Raw genomic sequence first — 19,671 nt, 5'->3', positions numbered from 1 at the left:
CTCTGCTGAGAACAGGGGTACATCCCCCAGGACATACGGTTTCCCAACATGTCATTTGTACAAGAACAAAGGAGACCATAGCGACTGAAACAACTATTGGGGCATCTCACTCCTCAGCATCGTTAGAAAGGCTTTCACCCGTGTCGCCCTGACGCGCTTGCAGACCCTAGCCTGCCGAGTCTACCCAGAGTCCCAGTGTGGCTTCCGAACCGGTCGGACAACTATAGACATGATCTTCTCACTACGCCAGCTGCAGGTGAAGTGTCGTGAGCAGCAGATGCCCCTCTATATCGCCTTCATAGACCTGACGAAGGCGTTTGACATTGTCAGTCGGAGTGGACTCCTCATTCTTCTGCAGAAGATCGGGTGCCCCCCCCCCCTTCCCCTTTACGACTGCTCGCTGTCGTCATCTCGTTCCACGAGAACATGCACAGCACAGTGTTCTTCAATGGCGCAACATCGGAGGCCTTCCCAGTCAGGTGGCGCTCACCAGATAATATGTACTTTTGAGAGAGTGACTTATGTAAGGTGAAGTAGTTCGCATTTAAAACATGCACAGTGGAGAGAATGTTTGCATACCTCTATGCTACATTAATGTAATGTGGATGATATTTCTTTTGGATATTGTACTTTTGGAAATTTTACATGATTTAAGCACACTGCTAACTAAAATGAGTGCTCCCTTGTGTTAAAAAATCAGTCTGAATTAGTCTAAAGTACACTATACATAGCAGCTATTAAAATAGGGAAAATGAATTTTGCCAGACTAGACAATACCAGCTTCTTGAAAGTGCAATGAATAAATTACCAAATATATAAAATGTAAAAAAAGTTATCGGCTCTTTTTTATACAATTAACCTCTGAAGTTCAGGAAGTGAAAATGACCAAGTAGAGCTAGCACTTTTTTGAAAGGTGCACATTTGAAGTAAGGCCAAGCTGTGTACTCTATAACCCATAGTACACCCATCAATCATACACCAAAATAAAGGGAATTAAAGGTTCTTTGCATTATACCTAAGATATACAAGGTCTTTTTTAAATAGCCAGTATAACCAGTGAGGAAAGCCGGGGACATTCTTTTTCTTTAAATTCCTAACCCTATGCAAAATGCGAAACTGTATAGCGCCACCTCAGCAGCGGAGTGAAACATGACTGCGTCCTTGAGCCGACGTTCTTTACCATCTTCTTCTCCATGTACATCCATACCAGGGCTGACAACAATCTGTTCAATATCGCCCTTCTCCATGCTAAGACTAAAGTCATATAGGTTCTCATCCGTGAATTGGTCTTAGCCGACGATGCAGCCTTGACATCACACACGGAAGATGGACTACAGTAGCTGATATTCTGCGTCTCCCACGCCTGTAAGGAGTTTGGACTGATCATCAGTCTGAGAAAAAAACGAACGTCATCGCGCAGAACGCAGACTCCCCTCCCACCATCGCCATCGATGGGTACAACATGGAAGTTGTTGAGAACTTCACATACCTCGGGTCCACCATCTTCAGCTTGCTCTCCACTGATGCTGAAGTGAACGGCAGGATTGCGAAAGCATCATCAGTTATGGCCAGACTGAACCAGAGGGTCTGGAACAACCCCAGCACACTGAGAAGATCAAATTGTGCGTCTGCCAGGCCTGCGTGTTCAGCACACTCCTCTACATCGACGAAGCATGGACCACCTATGCGAGCCACGAGAGGAAACTCAACAGCTTCCACCTGAGATACATGGGGCGCATTCTGCACATCCATTGGCAGGACAAAGTACTCAATACATATGTTCTGGAACGCGCCAACAGTAACATCATGTTCTCCATTCAGAGCGAGAGGCGCCTTTGCAGGCTCAGCCACGTCAGGAGAATGGATCCAGGCCGCATTCACAAGGACCTGCTATACGGCGAACTAGCAAAAGGTGCATGACTGACTGGACGGCCACGTCTGCGTTACAAAGATGTCTGAAAGAAGGTCATGAGGAGGCCATCATCAACGTCAACGACTGGGAGAGCTGTGCTGACGACCGCTCCATCTAGCGCCTAGCTGTCACACAGGGCGTTCAGAAGCTGAGGAGGCGAGAAACACAAACGTCGCTGCAAAGAGAGCCAGGAGGAAGGCGAAACAACAGCCTCAACAAGCGTCAACGTTCACCTTAAGCAAGTGCAGCATAGACTGTCATTCTATGGTTTGACTCTTCAGTGACTCGCGAAGGTGCAGATAAGACACCCAACCGGAAGCAATATCATTTATACTTTCTGTGACCATGCGAGAAAAACTAACGAGACGAAAAGTTGTTGAGTTCCGTAAAATAGTGCAAAGACAGTAGGAGATATATGTATGACTAAACAAAAGTAGGTTCGGTTGCGTAAGCAGTAGAACTATCGGCGGATCTGCAAAATGTTTATTTGATTATCCTAGGTAACCGGTTCTATTCACATTGTCGCTACCCTACCCCCCCCCCCCCCATTTTCCCTTGTTTCTTTAACTAAAATTGATCCTTAGGAAAATTGTCATTTTAAGAAGAATTGAAGATGGTAAAATTAACATGTTAATCTTCGATCTGACAAGCAAGTATTTTGTGTCATGAAAGTTTGCAAAAGTTCATTCAAACCTGAGAATAATTAGAAGGTTTTGTTATAACAATAAGAAGAAACAGAAAGACGCAATTTCAATATTTATTTTACTATAATAGTAAACTGTAACTTTATAATGTAGGGCGAACTATTTCATGACCCTCGAATATAAACTTGTGTGATTTTGTTTCAGTAGATTTTTTGGCCGGCATTTTTAAGTAAATTATAGTATGTCAATCGGTATTGTCTTGCATTATCTAATCAGAAGTAGTAAAATATATTATCTGGCTATTTACATTAACAATTGTTATTCAAGACTCTAGGGAAAATATAAACGACCACAAGTTTAAATAAAAGGAAAAAAGTTAGCAACTACACATTAAATGATGTTTCTATTTTAATTTGTTTTCTTTTAAATAAAATAACTATTTCTTCAAAGCTTTAGTGATTTAAGTGTAAATTAGGTTTATTATTTTAATAGGAATTGGAAAATATATTTGTGGAACACTGTAGTAGGGTACATGCATCAACGTCCCGTTCTCCTTCGCTGGTATAAGATGACGATGTTGTCCCGTATACTACTATAGACCTTGAGGAAAAACCTTAGACGATTTCTTGATAATGTAGATAGTTAGAATCCGGAGACAAAAAGGGTTGCTGTTGTCGAGAAAGTTGTATTGCCGGTCAGAACCAATATACTACTTATGACCACACGCTGAACATGAGAGAAGTACTCTGTCGCCGAGTTGATGGAGATACTGCCTGGCAGCAGAGAGACTCGAATGATAAGATGCCCCTGTGAGGCATACGGTACTCTGTTAATCATATTTTTTCTCCACATTAACACATTTTATCATGATGACTTGCATCCAATATAAAGATGTTGATATTATTTAGAATGAATGATCAAAAAAGCTCTTTAAATATTCACGTTCGAATGTTACTGGATAGGATGAAGGTTTACGTTATATTGCTTACGCTTTGATGCCATTTTTGAGAGTCAATCCTTTCACTTTACACTCCGTGTGCACTTCTCCTTGTTTGTCCCGGTATTCGTAGCCGAAATATTTAGGACCACCACTAGCAAAATTTATAATCTTGTCGTCGGGGTGTTCGTCCGTCGAGGTTCCTAAACGGTCTCTTTCAATGCCATGGTGACGTTCACTCAGGCGATCAATGTAGATGCAACTGTCCGTGTCAAAATACGGGACGCGATCACCTAACAGCTATAAAGCTTCGTACAATTTTAAGCGACGATGGCCTGTCATGCAAGCCGCAATGATCACATTTCCAAATTCGTCGGCTTATACAAAGTCCAGTTCTTCTTCGTAATTGACTAAGATCAAGTCCTCACGAACGACGTCCACGTGTTTCATGTATTTGGTTTTGTCGTGAATCATCTGAAAATAACGGGAAGGTTCTGTCAAATACTCTGTCTTGGGTAAACACAGTCGTTGTGCCATTTTGCCTCACACACAATTTAACATATATTTGGCAAACGATTGCCATCATTCGTTTTTCTCCACGCGGTCTAAAGCGATGCCTTCCTGTTCCCGGTATTTCTTTTAATTTATTTTGGTCTTCTGGAGTCTGGCACTAGGAAGGATATCCACTGCCTTTTTGTTTCAGTTTCAAAAGACATCCACGTAGTCTGCGAAAATGCCTTTCTGAGTCTCGTCGCCCTTGTGGTACTGTTCTGTCTTGGGAAAGTGGTAAATTTTGTACACTTCTAGCAGTTGGTATCCCACGTCCAGAGCTTTGAACAATTCCACACTGATCCACGTTCCCGTCAAGGTGCGTTCTTCCTGGGTGTGCTGACAAAGGTGGTCTTAGTTACACGTTTCGGCTCAAGTACGGCACAAGGGAAACATCAGTTTTCCTTGGCAATGGTGAAGTAAAACGGGATGGTACAAGTCCGTGGGTGGCAAGACTTCGTATTGTCGAATGTTGTCCAGGTCAATGTGTCCCGCCAGCAATTGCGGGTGCCTTGCGGCAAGATGACAATATTTGCACACGTAAGGATACAGCGAACACGCGTCCAAGTATTTGATTCCTTCTCCTTTCTCTTCGTCGGAAGGTACAGCAAACAAGTGGCAATTGTCCTTCCTCCGTACAGACTATTCCGCGGGTTCAGTGGGTCCACCAGTTTGTAACTTTCAACGATGCGTTTATCTAAGGATCAGTTTTCAGACGGTGATCGTACGCATGTTCCCACATTTCTACCACTTGGTATCCTTGCTGTTCTAACCTCAAGCGTCGCTGACAAATGGCCTGGTACAAGTCTTCCATGGTCCGCTCTAAAAACTGATTTTAGTGTCACGTTGAGGGTAGCAGAGGGGACATCCGTGAAATAAGCAATCGTTAAACTCGTACCCGATCTTGGGGGTTTCTAAGTCTCAGCCATCTACCGAATACGTTCCTATGGACTTTTTGGCTTCCTCCGTTGCGGGCATGTTGGATCCATTTGTCTTCCTTGTCGCACAAGTAATGTAGCCAGTGTAGGGTCTTGACCGAGTATTGACGATTGACAAAGTTGGTCGTTTGAGGACTGATGGCAGCCAGGGTGTTTTCGGGCATGAATCGTTGGCGGTACACTAAGGAGTACGCTTTGGAGATTGAGCAGGCTTCTTTCAAAGGATCGATCCCTCCATGTTCTATGAACAGTTGTCGAAATTTTCCACACCAACGCCGTAAAATGTCCACGTCGGAACGACAATACTTTAACATTTCTTCCTGAAAGTCGAATGGGTCCGAGGAGTGAGCCTGGTACCAAGCGTAGAAAGCTTCTCGTTGTTCGGTACGCTTGTTGTCGGGGTCCTAGTCGTGAGCCTCAGGCAAATGGGGTAGAACGGCGTGTTGAGTTGCTTCAGTATTGAAAAAGTGCGGAAAATAACCTTTGGTCATTTCAGTCATTCCAAGCGTTTTAGGCATCCGACTCAAAGGCATGGCCAAGTAGCTCATCGAATCTTTAAACAGTACTTGCCCCACTTGCATGGAAATGATTTTGGCTCCATTCAAAGTGACTTTAGGACGTTCGGTACTTTGTTCCTTATAGTATTTCAAAAGAAATTGCCCATCATATCCCGATAAATTGTGAGCCATCACAGTGGCATGGCGACGACAATCTCCGTAACGTTCGATGTCCAATTGACTCCACGTCTCGTCGATGGGGTTTAAGTTCCACTGGGTGAAATCGGCTAGCGTCTTCGGGCCCAGAAAGACTTTTTTTTACATAGTCCAGGAATCTTGCTGAAATGATGACAATGACTAAAGATAGGCTCTTGGATGCACTTCTCGCGCGCTCGATGAGCCACACAGAAATTAGGAATGTGAACGCCAGTCTCCTGTATGCATTCGAAATCGAAAAAGATGAAATTGCCTTTCTTCTGGTCATTGTCTTCTTTTTGATGTTTGGAATGGTATTTTTGAAAGTAGCATTCGTGTTCCAAGTCTAAGATTTGGTGATAAATGTGACATCGTTTCTTTCCTGAACATACGTGTGCCTTGACACTGTTGGTACGTATGTCTTGTCCACAAGTAGGGCACAATCGCAGGACTTGAACAGCACTTTTCTGCTGTGAACCTTGTGTCTTCAGATGTTGGTAACAGGCAGGGCTGACAAATGTGCGCTGGCAAGCAGGGAAATGCACTCGTTCTTGTCCTTCGTCCAGACAGGGTTGAAAGGCCAAACATCCCTCACATTTCGATCCACAATGCCTGTTACTCTCGATTGTTATAGCCATAGTCACATTTCTCACAGTAATAACTGTATCCCAGGAATCCAGTGATACTGGTGATGGCTTCGAAATGTTCATCGTGATAATAGACGTGAATGTATTTTTCGTCTTTGAAATATTTGCCTCGAAATAACAGAGGTCCGCGCACTTCTTGAGGGTGCACTTTCAAGGTGTAGCGTGAAACAAAGACATCTTGCAATTTTTGCATTTCAGGAATGCCACATGGTGTCTCTTTGGATAGCCCAGCTTGCTGTAAGAACAGCCCTGCTTCTAATCGTTGTTTGGCTCGGTCCGATTATCGAATAGTTTTCCAGGCTCTTTTCCATTCTGCCCTGTCGTTCTTGTTGGCATACGCTCGTCCCACCACGATGGCACGATCTAAACACATATGGTCTTCAGGGTTGTTAATGTGGACACGCTTACCTTTTTGCGTCCAGTCCCTTGGGGAAGAGATACGTGGGTCATGAACAGTGTGGCTTTTCCATCGATGATGTGAAAGTTGTCGTTGGATTGTTGCACGTATTGAATCTTATCGACGACTTTGGAAGGTGTCAGTTCTGCTGGGCTGCTAAACTCGATCCAAACGGGGGACGTCAAACTATCGTGATGAATGGAAAGTCTCAAGCGATCGTCTTCATTGGCTTCATATTGTCGTTTCAGTGTGGTTAACACAGAATCCCACACATCGGTGATGAACCCCTCTGCTTTCTCCAACCGTACTGCGGACTTGAGATCTTTAAACTTCACCGTGTAAGTGTAAGCCGTCGTTCTACATTTTCTAGAGGAGCGCTTTTCCGTCTCTTGAATGTGGTAGTAGTTTTAGGGTTTACTAATGGTGGTGGATTTTGGTTGGGTGTAGACTCTCTGGGTCTTGATTCTGGCTCACTCAAGTCATCTTCAAAATCACTGGCATGAATTTGTGCCAAGAGTTCGGCTATTGTACGAGGCCATAAATCACGTTTCTGCCTCTAACTGTCTTCTCCTTTCTGCACGAGATGATACGATCGTTTCATCTTGACTGCGAAAAGTCAAATCACTTCAATTTAAACGCCGTGGGTCACTTTACATCCATGTCAGATCAGCCTATATATAAAGAGTTAGTGTTTTCCCTTCCAGTATTCATTCCACTCTCAAGCCGAGCAGAACGATGGAAGAGCCCATACAGATCGAATTTCTAATTTTGTAAAGGGTTTAAATATGGCGGTAGTGCTCATATACGAAGCAAAGCTAAATCGTTCATTGGTATGCTTTTATTTAAAACAAAAAGAAAACGGTGTAATAAATGTTCATAATTGTTTGAGCCATCCAAAATATGCAACACCAGCAGCATTGACTGGGACTATTCACAATGTAATACGCTTCTCTCTTAAAACGAACTGGACATGTTATAGAAAGAGTTACTGTTGATATGGTCATGCCAAGTGCATTGGCAATAACGGCCATTGTTACATACTTTTCTTTCAATAGCCGTTTCAGCCTTCACCTAAAGGCAATTTTCTCTAACTTCTGAATTAATTTTTAACATTGTTTCTGAAAGCGCTCTCCAACTCTATTATATATCGAATTACTTGTGCTTTTCTACATTTTACACTTTTTGACTGTATTTACATTTTGTTAGTTTGGCTCTCTGTTATGTCTTGTTGAACTCTTCAGTCTATTTTTCATATGTTTCAGCATCGGATTGCAAAGATTATAATTTTTAATTGACAAATACTGCTCCATTAACATAGCCAATAATTATATTTCCCCTTGCGTAGTGAATAACCTTTGCACTACAGATACGAGTTTTCCGCTTTTAATTCTTCTGTTGTATTCGTCACCTATAATCTTAGATTCTCTACCCGTAATTCAGTGGTTCTTATGTTCTTTGTATATATATTTCCTGGTTAATTGTATGTATTGTCATTGAACGGAAGAAGCGAAGCTTCGATCAACAGTCTTAAAATCCAGAGGATATTTAGCAGTGATTGTCAAACCTTGTGAACATTCCACATGCCATATTATATTAACATCAGAATTTGTATGTAAGCTTATATCATCAAAATCTCAGAGTGAATTCGATTATGAGCTGCATCCATGCATATTAATGAGGTGATTTTGCACGTGATAAACTGATCTTATGAACACGACAGAGACCATTTTTTTGATAACGTTTTTATCAAATTAGGCATACATACGTTTTGTCATCAAGATCAAGGTGATTTTGAATCTTATTTTTACTTGATTTGGTGTGCAACTTATTTTATGAACATCTCGAAAAATTTATGAGCGTCGTTCACGGATATTAATGAAGTGATTTTATATGTGTTTGGCTACTCTTGTGAACACTAAAGATGCCATGCTTTTTATTTTGATCAGACTTGATTTGTAAGAATACATCATCAAATTGTGGATTTAATCAATTATGAGATGAAATCAACTCAGATTAATGAGGCGATCTTGCATTTGCTAAGCTAGATGCCATATTCTGATTAAATGTTGACCAGATATGGTATGTGTTTGTATCATCAAGACCTCAAATGAGTTCGATCATGAGTATCATCCATATTAAGCAAGCCATCTTGCAGCTTTTTGGCTGAGCAAATAAACACTCCATTTACCATCTTTATATATTTCTATTCAGATCATGATCAACAAAGGCACACAAACTGCAACACGACAAGACTCTGTCCAGTCGGATGTCTGAAATGCTAAATGGTGTAAATAGATAAATATGATAACTTTTTACCAGCAGCTAAAACAAATTATTAATTTTGTTTATACTGCAGCACTTAACTGCTAAATGGTGTAAATAGATAAATATGATAACCTTTTACCAGTAGCTAAAATGAATTATTAATTTTGTTTATACTACAGCACTTAAATCGGCTTTCATAGTTTACTCAATTTTGGTTTAGACGAGGGTGCTAAAATTTAAATATGTCCACCATCAAACACGGATATTTGTATTTAAAAAAAGGTAGACTTATTCTATTTTTGCTTAGTTCACACTCAGTTACACGATATCACCTGAATTTTTACCGGAAAAAATCGTTAACGTTGGATAGGCGAAGGGAAAGCGAAATGTATATTGCTGAATCATTAAACTTGTTTTTAATAATAAATTGCATAACATTATCTATCTAGAGAGAAATATAGACTAAACAAAATTTATTGTTAACACAATTTTCCATGCAACATTAAACTCTGTTCTCGACTATAGGCCACAACATGTTTGTAATAACCCTACTGAGGTTTACAATTGGCCTACAGTGATGAATAGATGTTGAAGAAGTAGTAAAGCTAATAATTTCATTTTTTTATCCAGTTCACAACTGACTACCTAAAATTATATGGGCTTCACATGCGAAAATAGTTAGTAAATATTTTACAAAAGCAAATCTTTCTCGTTTGATAACTTGCATAGCATCTAAAAAGGAGAACGAGTACTTCTGTATCAAAGAATGTGTTCCATTTCTCGTGAATAGTTAAACATATTGCATTAAAAAAAAAGTATGAAGGTCGTTTTCTATCAGAAATCAGCATAAAAAGGAATGACTGGAGATTAATAAATCATATTTTAAATAAATCGAATTTGAGCTAACTGCATTTTGGCTTTTCATAATCTTTACAGCACAGAAGATAGCCTATTATCAGATGTTAAATAATTGTGAGCTGAAATTTTGAGCTCGGTAATTTATTTGTTGAATCTTCGTATACATCAGTATTTTCTTGTGGACAGTGGCAGATGGTTCTATGAATCTATAAGGAATGGTGTATAGGTTGGTTCCTCAAGGATACAGCACTGTGCCTCGTGAACAATGTGAGAGTAAACCAATCATTCAATTCCAGAGACAGATTGTCGATAATTCAAAAGGTAAAAGAGCAGAGATTTTTTAATGTTTCGATTTTCTGCGAGAAAAAGCCATCCAGTTTTAAAAAAGTGTTTTTCTCCATGCAAATTCGGTAGCTGCCAGAGATAAATACGAGTTGACTCGAAACTTTGAATTGCTAAAATTGTGCATATTCCATTGGAAAATGCCATCTGGAAATTTGATAACCTTCGGCGAGTTTACCTGTTGCTAGCGTCAACAGATATTGTACTCCTTAACATTACACACTGGATAATATTGTTACAAGACAGGGGTTTTTGCTTGACCGAGCGGTGTCAAACACTGGCGCGATTCATGCTAGAAGTCATAAGTTTACCCCTAATTTCCAAAGACTTCCACACAACTTCAGTTCTGTACATAAATATTTACTCTAATCACTGCAAGCTCACAGATCTTACAACCTGCCAAATATCTATCAACCGCACATCTGCATGGTTTCTCTTCGTTAGGTTTCCGTAACGTTAGCGGTTTACGCCGTAGAAACTATACAACTATCCCTTAACACAGGGAACTATTTTAACTACGCCACCTTAGGCCAGTAAAACTGTGGTTTCCATGCACGTTTCGCCAGTATATCTGCATCACATTTGCCACCATGGCGACATAAACGTTATCAGCCGAGTCCCTTCTTATTGATACTATTGTGTAATGCTGCTACTGCAGTTACACCACCAATGTACACCATTAGATTTTAGTAGGGACTTTGTTATTCCAAGGACACTCATTCAGTTTGGACCTGAATTCACTACTAGTGAACCATAGGTTGTAGGATACGAGGTCGCTTCTGGATCAAGACGCAGTGTGTGTGTGTGTGCGTGCGTGCGTGCGTGTGTGTGTGCGTGTGTGTGTGTGTGTGTGTGTGTGTTTTTTTAACGTAGCTTTAACAATTTGAGTCATATCGCTACGATGTCTGCAGTGTAGCAGTTGATAGTGATGATGTCTGCAGTGTAGCAGTTGATAGTGATGTTTAGCGCTGGGGCATCTTGCCGCATATATGTGGCCTCATGTCCCACCTTGTCATAAAATTATCCTGACACCAGGCCGATCAGTCCTAACACTAATGTGATTAATCTCTTAATGCTGAGGCAGCTGTTAGTTCAATTATTTATAAGTCTTTAGCATGACTCGGCTGGGGTTCGAACACACGACCTACCGCATCCGAGGAGGATACTTTAACTCCCTGGGCCATTGGATCGGTAAGACGCAGTTAGTTTGTTTTTAAGTGACATTCTACCTATATATGTACTTTTGTGTTCACTGTATGAATCATCATCATCAGCAGCAGCAGCTGCAGCTTCCTTATCTTTCTTCTTCTTCTTCTTCTTCTTCTTATTATTATTATTATTATTATTATTATTATCACGTCATTCTCCAACCTCAACTCCCTCTCCTCTTTGACCAGCCACCGAGCTAAAAGGTCACGAATAAACGGACGTTGCTTAAAGTAAAAAAATATGTGAAAGATTATTATGTTTATTTGCACATGTTTTACAGTTGCATCAACTAAAACAATGATAACATTTATGAAACGTGCTTAGGCCATCATCATTTGATTTTTCTCTACATCGTCAGGAACTAGAATCGCATGCTGAACGAGTACAAAATAAATGTGACACTGTTCACCGCCTTGTGCCTAGCCCACAATTTCGCCAACGTGATCTGGATGTACGATCTCCATGATCAATGGTCTTGCAGAAATATTAAGTGATACGTGCTTTCCGTTAACTGTAATGTCTCCAGGTGCATTCTGCTTTGGTGGCGTGGCTCCAGTTATTCGCCAGACATTCAGAATATTCACCGCTCTCGGAAAGTCCAGAGTTATACTTATCGATGTTGTGTTGGCAGCATCAACTGGAAGCCAAGCGGCAATGTGAGTTGCTTTCTCGAAGCTGTTTACCTTGCTGGAAGTTGTATCAGGATTATTCATTTGCTGGCCAAATAAATAGACGTATCCACCAGAATCTTCTTTAAAAACATTAACAAAATATTTGTCACCTATCAGTTGCAAAACGGTTTCAAAGGCCCGAAAGACAGCTTTTTTCGTGAAGTTATGCAATCTGGAACTAGTCAACCCACTGCGACAGAATAGAGTGTCACAGTTGTCGAGGTTGGCATAAAAGTACCATGTTGCTTTTTGAATTTGATGACGCGTAATCATAAGCAATCCTCTGACTCCATACAAAGCTTGAGCATTTTCTGAAACACACTCTGAGTTTTTGCAAGCTTCACTTTCGCCGTCAGAATCCCAACCCCACTCAGTCAGCCATATTGGTTTACTGGGACAGTTGGTGTCTCTCCATCTCAAAATATTTCTGATACTGTTAAAAGATGATGTTTGATCTTCTGGATACGTAGCGATTCTTTGGCCATTCTCGTTGGTGATAAAGCTATATGCATGTGTGTTTATAACGCTAACATTACCAATGGCATCCTCCTTTACTCTGGTTCCAATATAATTGCCTGATGGCGGGTTGTCGGCGTTTTTGTCATGGGCTTGGAAGGCTCCAGAAAGTACGGTTATGTTTTGATCTACCGCACGAATACCTGAAGCCATGGCTTTCAGTAAAGATGCATAGAAACTTGAATGATAATCCCATGGCTCATTTCCTACCTCAACAGCGTTGACGAATCCATTACCAATGGCCGGACCGAAATGGGATGCAAACTCTTCGCCATATTGAAAAGCAGATTGTTCTGGAGTATTCCAAGAAGACTCTGGGAAGTCCTTGGCAGTAAACTGTAACGAAACATCCACATATAATCCAGCCTTATGCCATGTACTATATTCCCGGTCCCAGTTTAACCACCATGTCGCGTTTGTACCATGAAATTCAGCCATTTGCGCAAATCGGGGACTAAAATCTGGGTCTAAAACGTCCCAGTTCAGATTGTGGTAATTCCTCGCATGTGATGACATTTGATTATAGAGGAAGGGACCTTCCCCTGCGACCAAGCTATCGCTGTATTTGTTATGACCCCATCCCCAGATGCCATTCACTCCCAAAATTTCTCGAACAGTATTTTCTTGAGGAACAGGTGTTGGCAAAGGACCCCATTTACTATGTTCACCCCATGCATCGATCTCCCAACAGTAGACATGGCGATAATTGGCAGAAAAGACTTCATAGTCAACAGCAATGTATCGGTACCCGACAGGAGGGGAGAAAACAGTTTCCACCGCTCCCAGTGCGTCTGGAACCAACTCCTTGACCGTTGTCCAAACTTGTTGGTCATTGGACATCACAAGTTTTGCCGAAATAGCGGCTTTAGCTCCTGCCCAATGACGCGTCCGCACAACACCAATCCGTTGAACTTGCCCCAAATCAACAATGATTCGCTCCGCACACCCCTTCGCACCTAAGGCCGAGATTTCTTTTACAATGAGATCATGTGGCGACTCTATCTTCAGTGCCGATACACCAGACAAATTATTAAACCTGATTTCGTGATGACTATCGGTGGCATTGAGTAATCTTATGTCTGTCTCATGACCGCCACCATCGACAGTAATGACCTTGGTGTTACCTTTGTATATTCCCCAAATACTTAGAACTTGGATCGTAGACTCGGGTAGAATTATCTGAAAACTCGCCTTTCTCACAGTTTCAGTCCATGGATTTATTTGGGAGACAGTGTAAATCTTTCCGTCAGTTATTTTATCGAGATCCTGGTCCTGAGGATTGTTGCTGTGACAACGTCCCGGACATAAACCGTATAGGATGTTTTGGTCCGATCGACGGATGTAGTCCATAGGAAGACAGTTGCTAGACGTCCATTGAGTGTTATCATCGTTGTCTAGCACTTTGTGGGCGCTTTCATTATTAGACGTCGCCCATACTTGAACACCACTAAGTTTGGTCAGGGATTTTTCAATTCCTGCATCTGGGTCCCATGGAGCTACAAGGGTCACTAAATTAAAGAGACAGACTGCGGCCCACAGAGGAACATTCCATGTCATTCCCATACCTAGAATGATATATAAAAAAAATATCAGATAGAAGTCTGCGTACATCAGCTTAGTTTCATTCTTTCCTGAGTGGGGAACTCTCATTATTATCGCCTCATAATAATCTACTAATCTCGCTCCTTGAGAACTCATGCAAGTTCTAACGCTTTTGTTTACATCTAAAATCGTATTTAAATTATACTTTAACAAATCCTAGAGACGATTTTTCTTATAGTCTCGCTCCCTGGAGCTCATACAAGTTCTAACGCTTTTGTGTACTTCTAAACTCGTATTTAAATTGAACTAAACATAATAAAGACGAATCTTCTTAAAATAAGACTTTTAAAGAAAGCAAAATAAAACTATACGAAGCAAATAAAAATAAAACAATTCAAAATGCTGGCTGGATAGTGCAACAACAAGATCTACGTGTCATGTTATCACCTGTTGTTACGTGTACTACTCAGAAATTAGTGCAATAGATGACCCAACACAACCAGTGGATTTCTGTTGAAGACAGACAGTCACAAGTTAGTAAACGGAGCAAGTTGTGTAGATCTCATTGTCATGAAATTATCCTTCGTAGGACGTATGGTTCATGGTGTTATGCATATTTAATTTAATTTATATTTGATTTAATTTAATTGTCTGTTTGTTAGTTTTAAATATTTTATTTCATTACATGTTATTGTAATATAAGTTTATTTATTGGATTTGACATTGTCCAGAAGTTTATTCAGTTATAAATAACTAATAATAGAAACACTGTTTCTAGTTTCTGACCTTGATTCAGAACCATAAAAGGTTCTGGTAAACAACTTTTTTTAAATAATTTTTTTATTCATTCCAAAAGTAAGAAACATTGATTGCAGTCAAGATCATATCTGGCCTACGTGTCAAACAACATGTAGCAATTGTTACAAACTCTGGTTTTTCCAGAGGATTGACCCACATTCGGACATCTGTTCTGCGTTGCAGTTAGATCTATTATTGATGTTTTGAGAAAGAATAGTCATTCTTGCCTTAACACTTGAGAGGTTAAAGTGTTTAATCTTGTGACCAGTTTTGGGCCAATTATTTTGTTTTCTTCAATTTATTTGGATTTCAAGTTTGTTTTCCCTGGAAATACTAGTACTCTAAATTAATTCTTGGACAAAGACATTTATCAAAAATTATAGAGAATTAAAACAAAACTGGAATATTATTTTCTGTGATTACACAAAGAACTGTTGACACATCAGTATGACGCTGACCACATCATACGTCATCACCTTACAATTTGGATTTCATCGGGATTCGAACTTAGTTTAGTTTAGTCGAGCTATCATAAATTGGCCAGGGAGAACGGCAATTATAACCTGTGGGACATCAACCAATTTTTAAAATAATATTTTATAGAGAAAAAACTTGTTATTTGAACTGTAAATGCTTCGGTAACCATCCCCACAACTGCACGTGAGCTTTCTATGCCATTTACCGAAATGGATTGTGTCCTTAAGTCAGGTTCAAGTCCTCGATAGGTCATTACTACTCTAAACCTAGCTATATTTGCTTCAAATTTTGCATTGGCCTGTAAATAAATTCTTAAAATTACTAATGTTTAACTATATCATTTATCAGCTACTTTTACAGTTTACAGAATTAGACACCCTGGTCAATCCACGATTAATCCTTTGTATATTTCACAATAATGTTATTATTTACGTCTTCTTGAACCTTAATTGTGTAGAAATAATGATCCTAATAGGGACGGACAAGATCAAATCGTTTTTATAATTTAATATCTAATAAGAAGTTCAAACGCTGGACTTGAAAAACAATCAAGTAATCAATTCACAAATAAAAATATTTAAGAGGTAGTTTGGTCGATTAAGAACACCAATAAGGAGTTCAAACGTAGAACCCCGAAAAATCAATAAATAATAAAGATTTCGAGAATCAATGCAGGTATTTCAGAAAACCCACAAATGTAATGACCACGAAGAACCTGTGCAAATCAGATTTTATAACTAACATACTACTCTGTGGACAGTGTGCTGAAATTGTGCTAGTTTTGCAGCGAAACAAAGCGTCAAAAATTCCTTCCTCATATATTTAGACAAACAAAAGCATGATATTCTCCATTTTAGCTGACAATAAAAATGCATTGGTTAATTCTTTAAATGATATTTGTTTTATACGTATTTGTAAAGAAGAAAAAACAGAAATTATTAACATTTTGCGCAAAACTACATGACATGAAAGAATGACACCTTTGTCATTAAGGGAGAAATCAGATAAAATTTATTATGTTACCTTTATTCCACGAAAATTGGTCAGATGTACTCTTAAGTCTGGTACTGGATGGTATCTGTTTAAGGATTTATCCAAGTTCTTCCCTTGTTATTCAATGTATGTAGATTCATTTAAGCAGGGAGAAAATTATAAAATTATCTCCCAAAAAAAAAACACACACACACACACACATGAACATCCAGTCCGTAGATATACTTGGTAAAACATGCGGTCGGCTTACAATGATCGGGAGAATAGCCCACCTTAACTTATCAGGATTTATTTTTTATAAAGAAAATGTTGTTTGGCATGAGTTGAAGACCATTAACCTTCCGTTCATATCATCGTATATTACAGTAAAACAGTACTAACAAAATAACTTAGCATTATTTCAGTAGAAAGTTGCCGAAACTTCATTTACCTACAAATGGTACATGTATTTTAATATTAAAAATTTTACACAATTTATAATATGATAAACATTAGAAACTGATTTTCTAATACTATACAATAATTTTTCTCCTATTATACTTGATTTCAGAAATACCAACATTCGTCAAAAAATGAACGAAAATTGTAATAAAATGAGCAACAAAAATAAAAATGAAATGTAAAGTAGTACAGAAAATTCCGTTTTGTATAAATCAAAGATACTTAAACTCATTTTGCTTCCTCGCATAATTTAATTCTTGTTGTTTTAGTTATTTACTATTTTATGTACTGTTTAGATTTCATTTGAAGTCACAAAAATTATGACGTCATGACCTTAACATTATTTATGTTGCTGGTTGCTTGAATATACATGTATTCGGATTTATGCCAGTGCCAAATAAACTGTAAGATATTAGTGCTGCCATTGGGGATGAATTCGCCACTAAAATGTCTACTTTTCTTTAAAAAGAAGCGACAAACGACACAAAATGGGCAATAGGCAAAGACACAAAATGGGCAATAAGCAAAGATACGAAATCGGCAATAGACAACGACACAAAATGGGCAATAGGCAAAGACAAAACATGGGAAATAGGAAAAGACACAAAATTAACAACAGGCAAAGACACAAAATGGGCAAAAGGCAAAGATACACAATGGACAGTAAGCAAAGATACAAAATGTGCAATAGGCATTGTTACACTGAATAGCTCAGAGTGCATCTATTATGTTCCCCATTCTGTCAGTGGGGTATCTTTTGTGAAGTATTAAATATTCATTATAAATTTTTTATTGGAGGGTTGGATCGGAGTCGAAGTAAATAACGTGACTGATATAGAGACGTGAAACACATACTTCGGCAGACATACTCACTTCGGCACGCATTTTGCATAATAATTTCCCCCTTTGAACTGTTATTAGTGTAACATAATGAGAAATAAATCAGTGTATTTTTCTGGCACGGTTATCTGTGTATAATTTTTTTTAATGCTGAGTTTCATGCTTGTATCGCCAACCGAAGCATTTTTGTATCAATCCACTTCACCTCGATACGTCACGTGCAACTTAAACTCTTATTATCTCTCCTTGTTATCACGGTGACATTTTGAGATATGAAATTTAAAAAAAAATTAAAAATTGATACTTAATCGAAATTATGTGAGCAAATAGAAGTCCAAATCATCCGTCACATTAACAGATTAATATCTGAAGTGGGTCTGATGGGGAGGACGAACATTAACAAATTTCATGAGAAAATCCCAGATGAGTTAATATTTGTACTAATCAGACACTTAATACATGCCACATATGTATAATACCCAAACAAAACCAAGCATTTGCAATAACTCGAGTTTATCTTCTGACCTTTTTTCTATTCTAAATATAGAAATGATTGTTCTTAATGAATGATAAGAACTTTTTCAAAGAATAAAAAAAATAAAACGTCCCTACGATATGTATATTTTCTAGATAAAACATATTTTTACAAAAGTGTCTTACCTAAACCAGTCTAAGACTGAATCCACAGCGTTTTGACGTAGGTTGAGCAGTGTTTACGCTCATAAATGGGTCAGTATCTTATCTCTAACTTAGTACGTTATGTGCAAGTTTGAAGACCAGACATAGTCATGTACGGAGCCGGGCAAGATATCAACATTGTCTTACTATATGTACAAAAGAAATGAGCACATAACAAATAGCAAATATGATTTAAACTGAAATAAAAATCATGCATCCAAGTTTTGACACTAGACGCATAACCTGACCTAGGGGACAATGTTGCAACATTGTAAATAAGTCATAGGTATTTTCGTGGCCCGTTAAAGACGTGGGTCTTGAGAGCATACAAGTTATGGGCAAAGTCCCTTGCTACTCAAGGGGCATAACCGAGAGATGTGTGGCGCTTCAAAAGTACATTTATCTCCTCATGCCCATTCAATGTATTCCTGTATAAAGGCCGTGAATTTTAACAGTGTCCAAGTTAAGGCCCAGAGGCAAGTCCTCTACTGCTGGGGCATGACCTAGGACATATCTTTGATATATGTGTGATTTCATTTCAACTCTTTATATCGCTATTGCGTGGGCATGTTAATAGTTTCCAAGTTAAGATCGAGGGACAAGTCATTGGTGTACAATAGACAGAATTCACGGCATAAAAGAAACATTTTTCATCCGTATTGGTTACGACTTAACAAGCTCTTTGTTCTCATTCCATTCAGAACAATATATACGAACTTTCTCGGAGCGGTTGATAGATATATATGTACTTCATTTTTATCAAACATCCATCTTGTGCTTTCGCTTATCCCCTGTCCAAATCTGGTAAATAAAATATCAAAATAAAGTTCAGTAACACCATCCATTTCACCTCTGTTCACGTTCACAAGTCTGGATCTATGAGAAATATGTATGTACTCAACAATTTCTTTCTTACTTGTGAGCTTCTTCATGAGTTTTGATCAGCAATGAAAGTAACAAACTCACTAGCGCTAAAACAACCAAAATATCATGTTTAGCAAAGAAACAATCAATCTGTCCAATACCCTTAAATAATTAGTCACACCAACAATAAAACCATAATAATGCTACTTTTTTTGTTAATTAGCTCAAATAATTACTTGACTTAGTTTTTCACTAATGTCAACAAATTGTTCACATGGAGTTGGAAATAGAGTTGGACGAGACGAAGATGCAAAAGGAAAAAATGAAGGGGTAGTAGACGTAGGACCAGATGCACGTGTAATAGGAAAGACAACAGTTCTAATATATTTGCTTTTAAAAAACCAATTATTGACATTTTATCGATAGTAATGCTGTAGCTCAAGAAGTAATTGTTTTATTCC

The 19,671-nt window shown here is 38.9% G+C and overlaps 1 protein-coding gene across 1 annotated transcript; it reads right to left on the bottom strand.

Annotated features, from left to right (window-relative positions):
* Positions 1 to 11,633: 11,633 nt before the first annotated feature.
* Positions 11,634 to 18,472, bottom strand: LOC149805444 (uncharacterized). Its single transcript, XM_089936224.1, has 2 exons — positions 18,329 to 18,472; positions 11,634 to 14,142 (listed from the first exon to the last, which is right to left on the bottom strand). Exon 2 carries the CDS (start codon positions 14,138 to 14,140, stop codon positions 11,810 to 11,812), a length of 2,331 nt encoding a protein of 776 aa, XP_089792350.1. The 5' UTR covers positions 14,141 to 14,142; positions 18,329 to 18,472; the 3' UTR covers positions 11,634 to 11,809.
* Between the last annotated feature and the right edge of the window lie 1,199 nt (positions 18,473 to 19,671).

Source organism: Sinohyriopsis cumingii, chromosome 2 (assembly GCF_028554795.1).
Source record: "Sinohyriopsis cumingii isolate HCF-2022 chromosome 2, ASM2855479v2, whole genome shotgun sequence".
Taxonomy (NCBI): domain Eukaryota; kingdom Metazoa; phylum Mollusca; class Bivalvia; order Unionida; family Unionidae; genus Sinohyriopsis; species Sinohyriopsis cumingii.
Note: the sequence above shows the minus strand (reverse complement) of the source record. Positions and strands in the feature narration are given on the sequence as shown.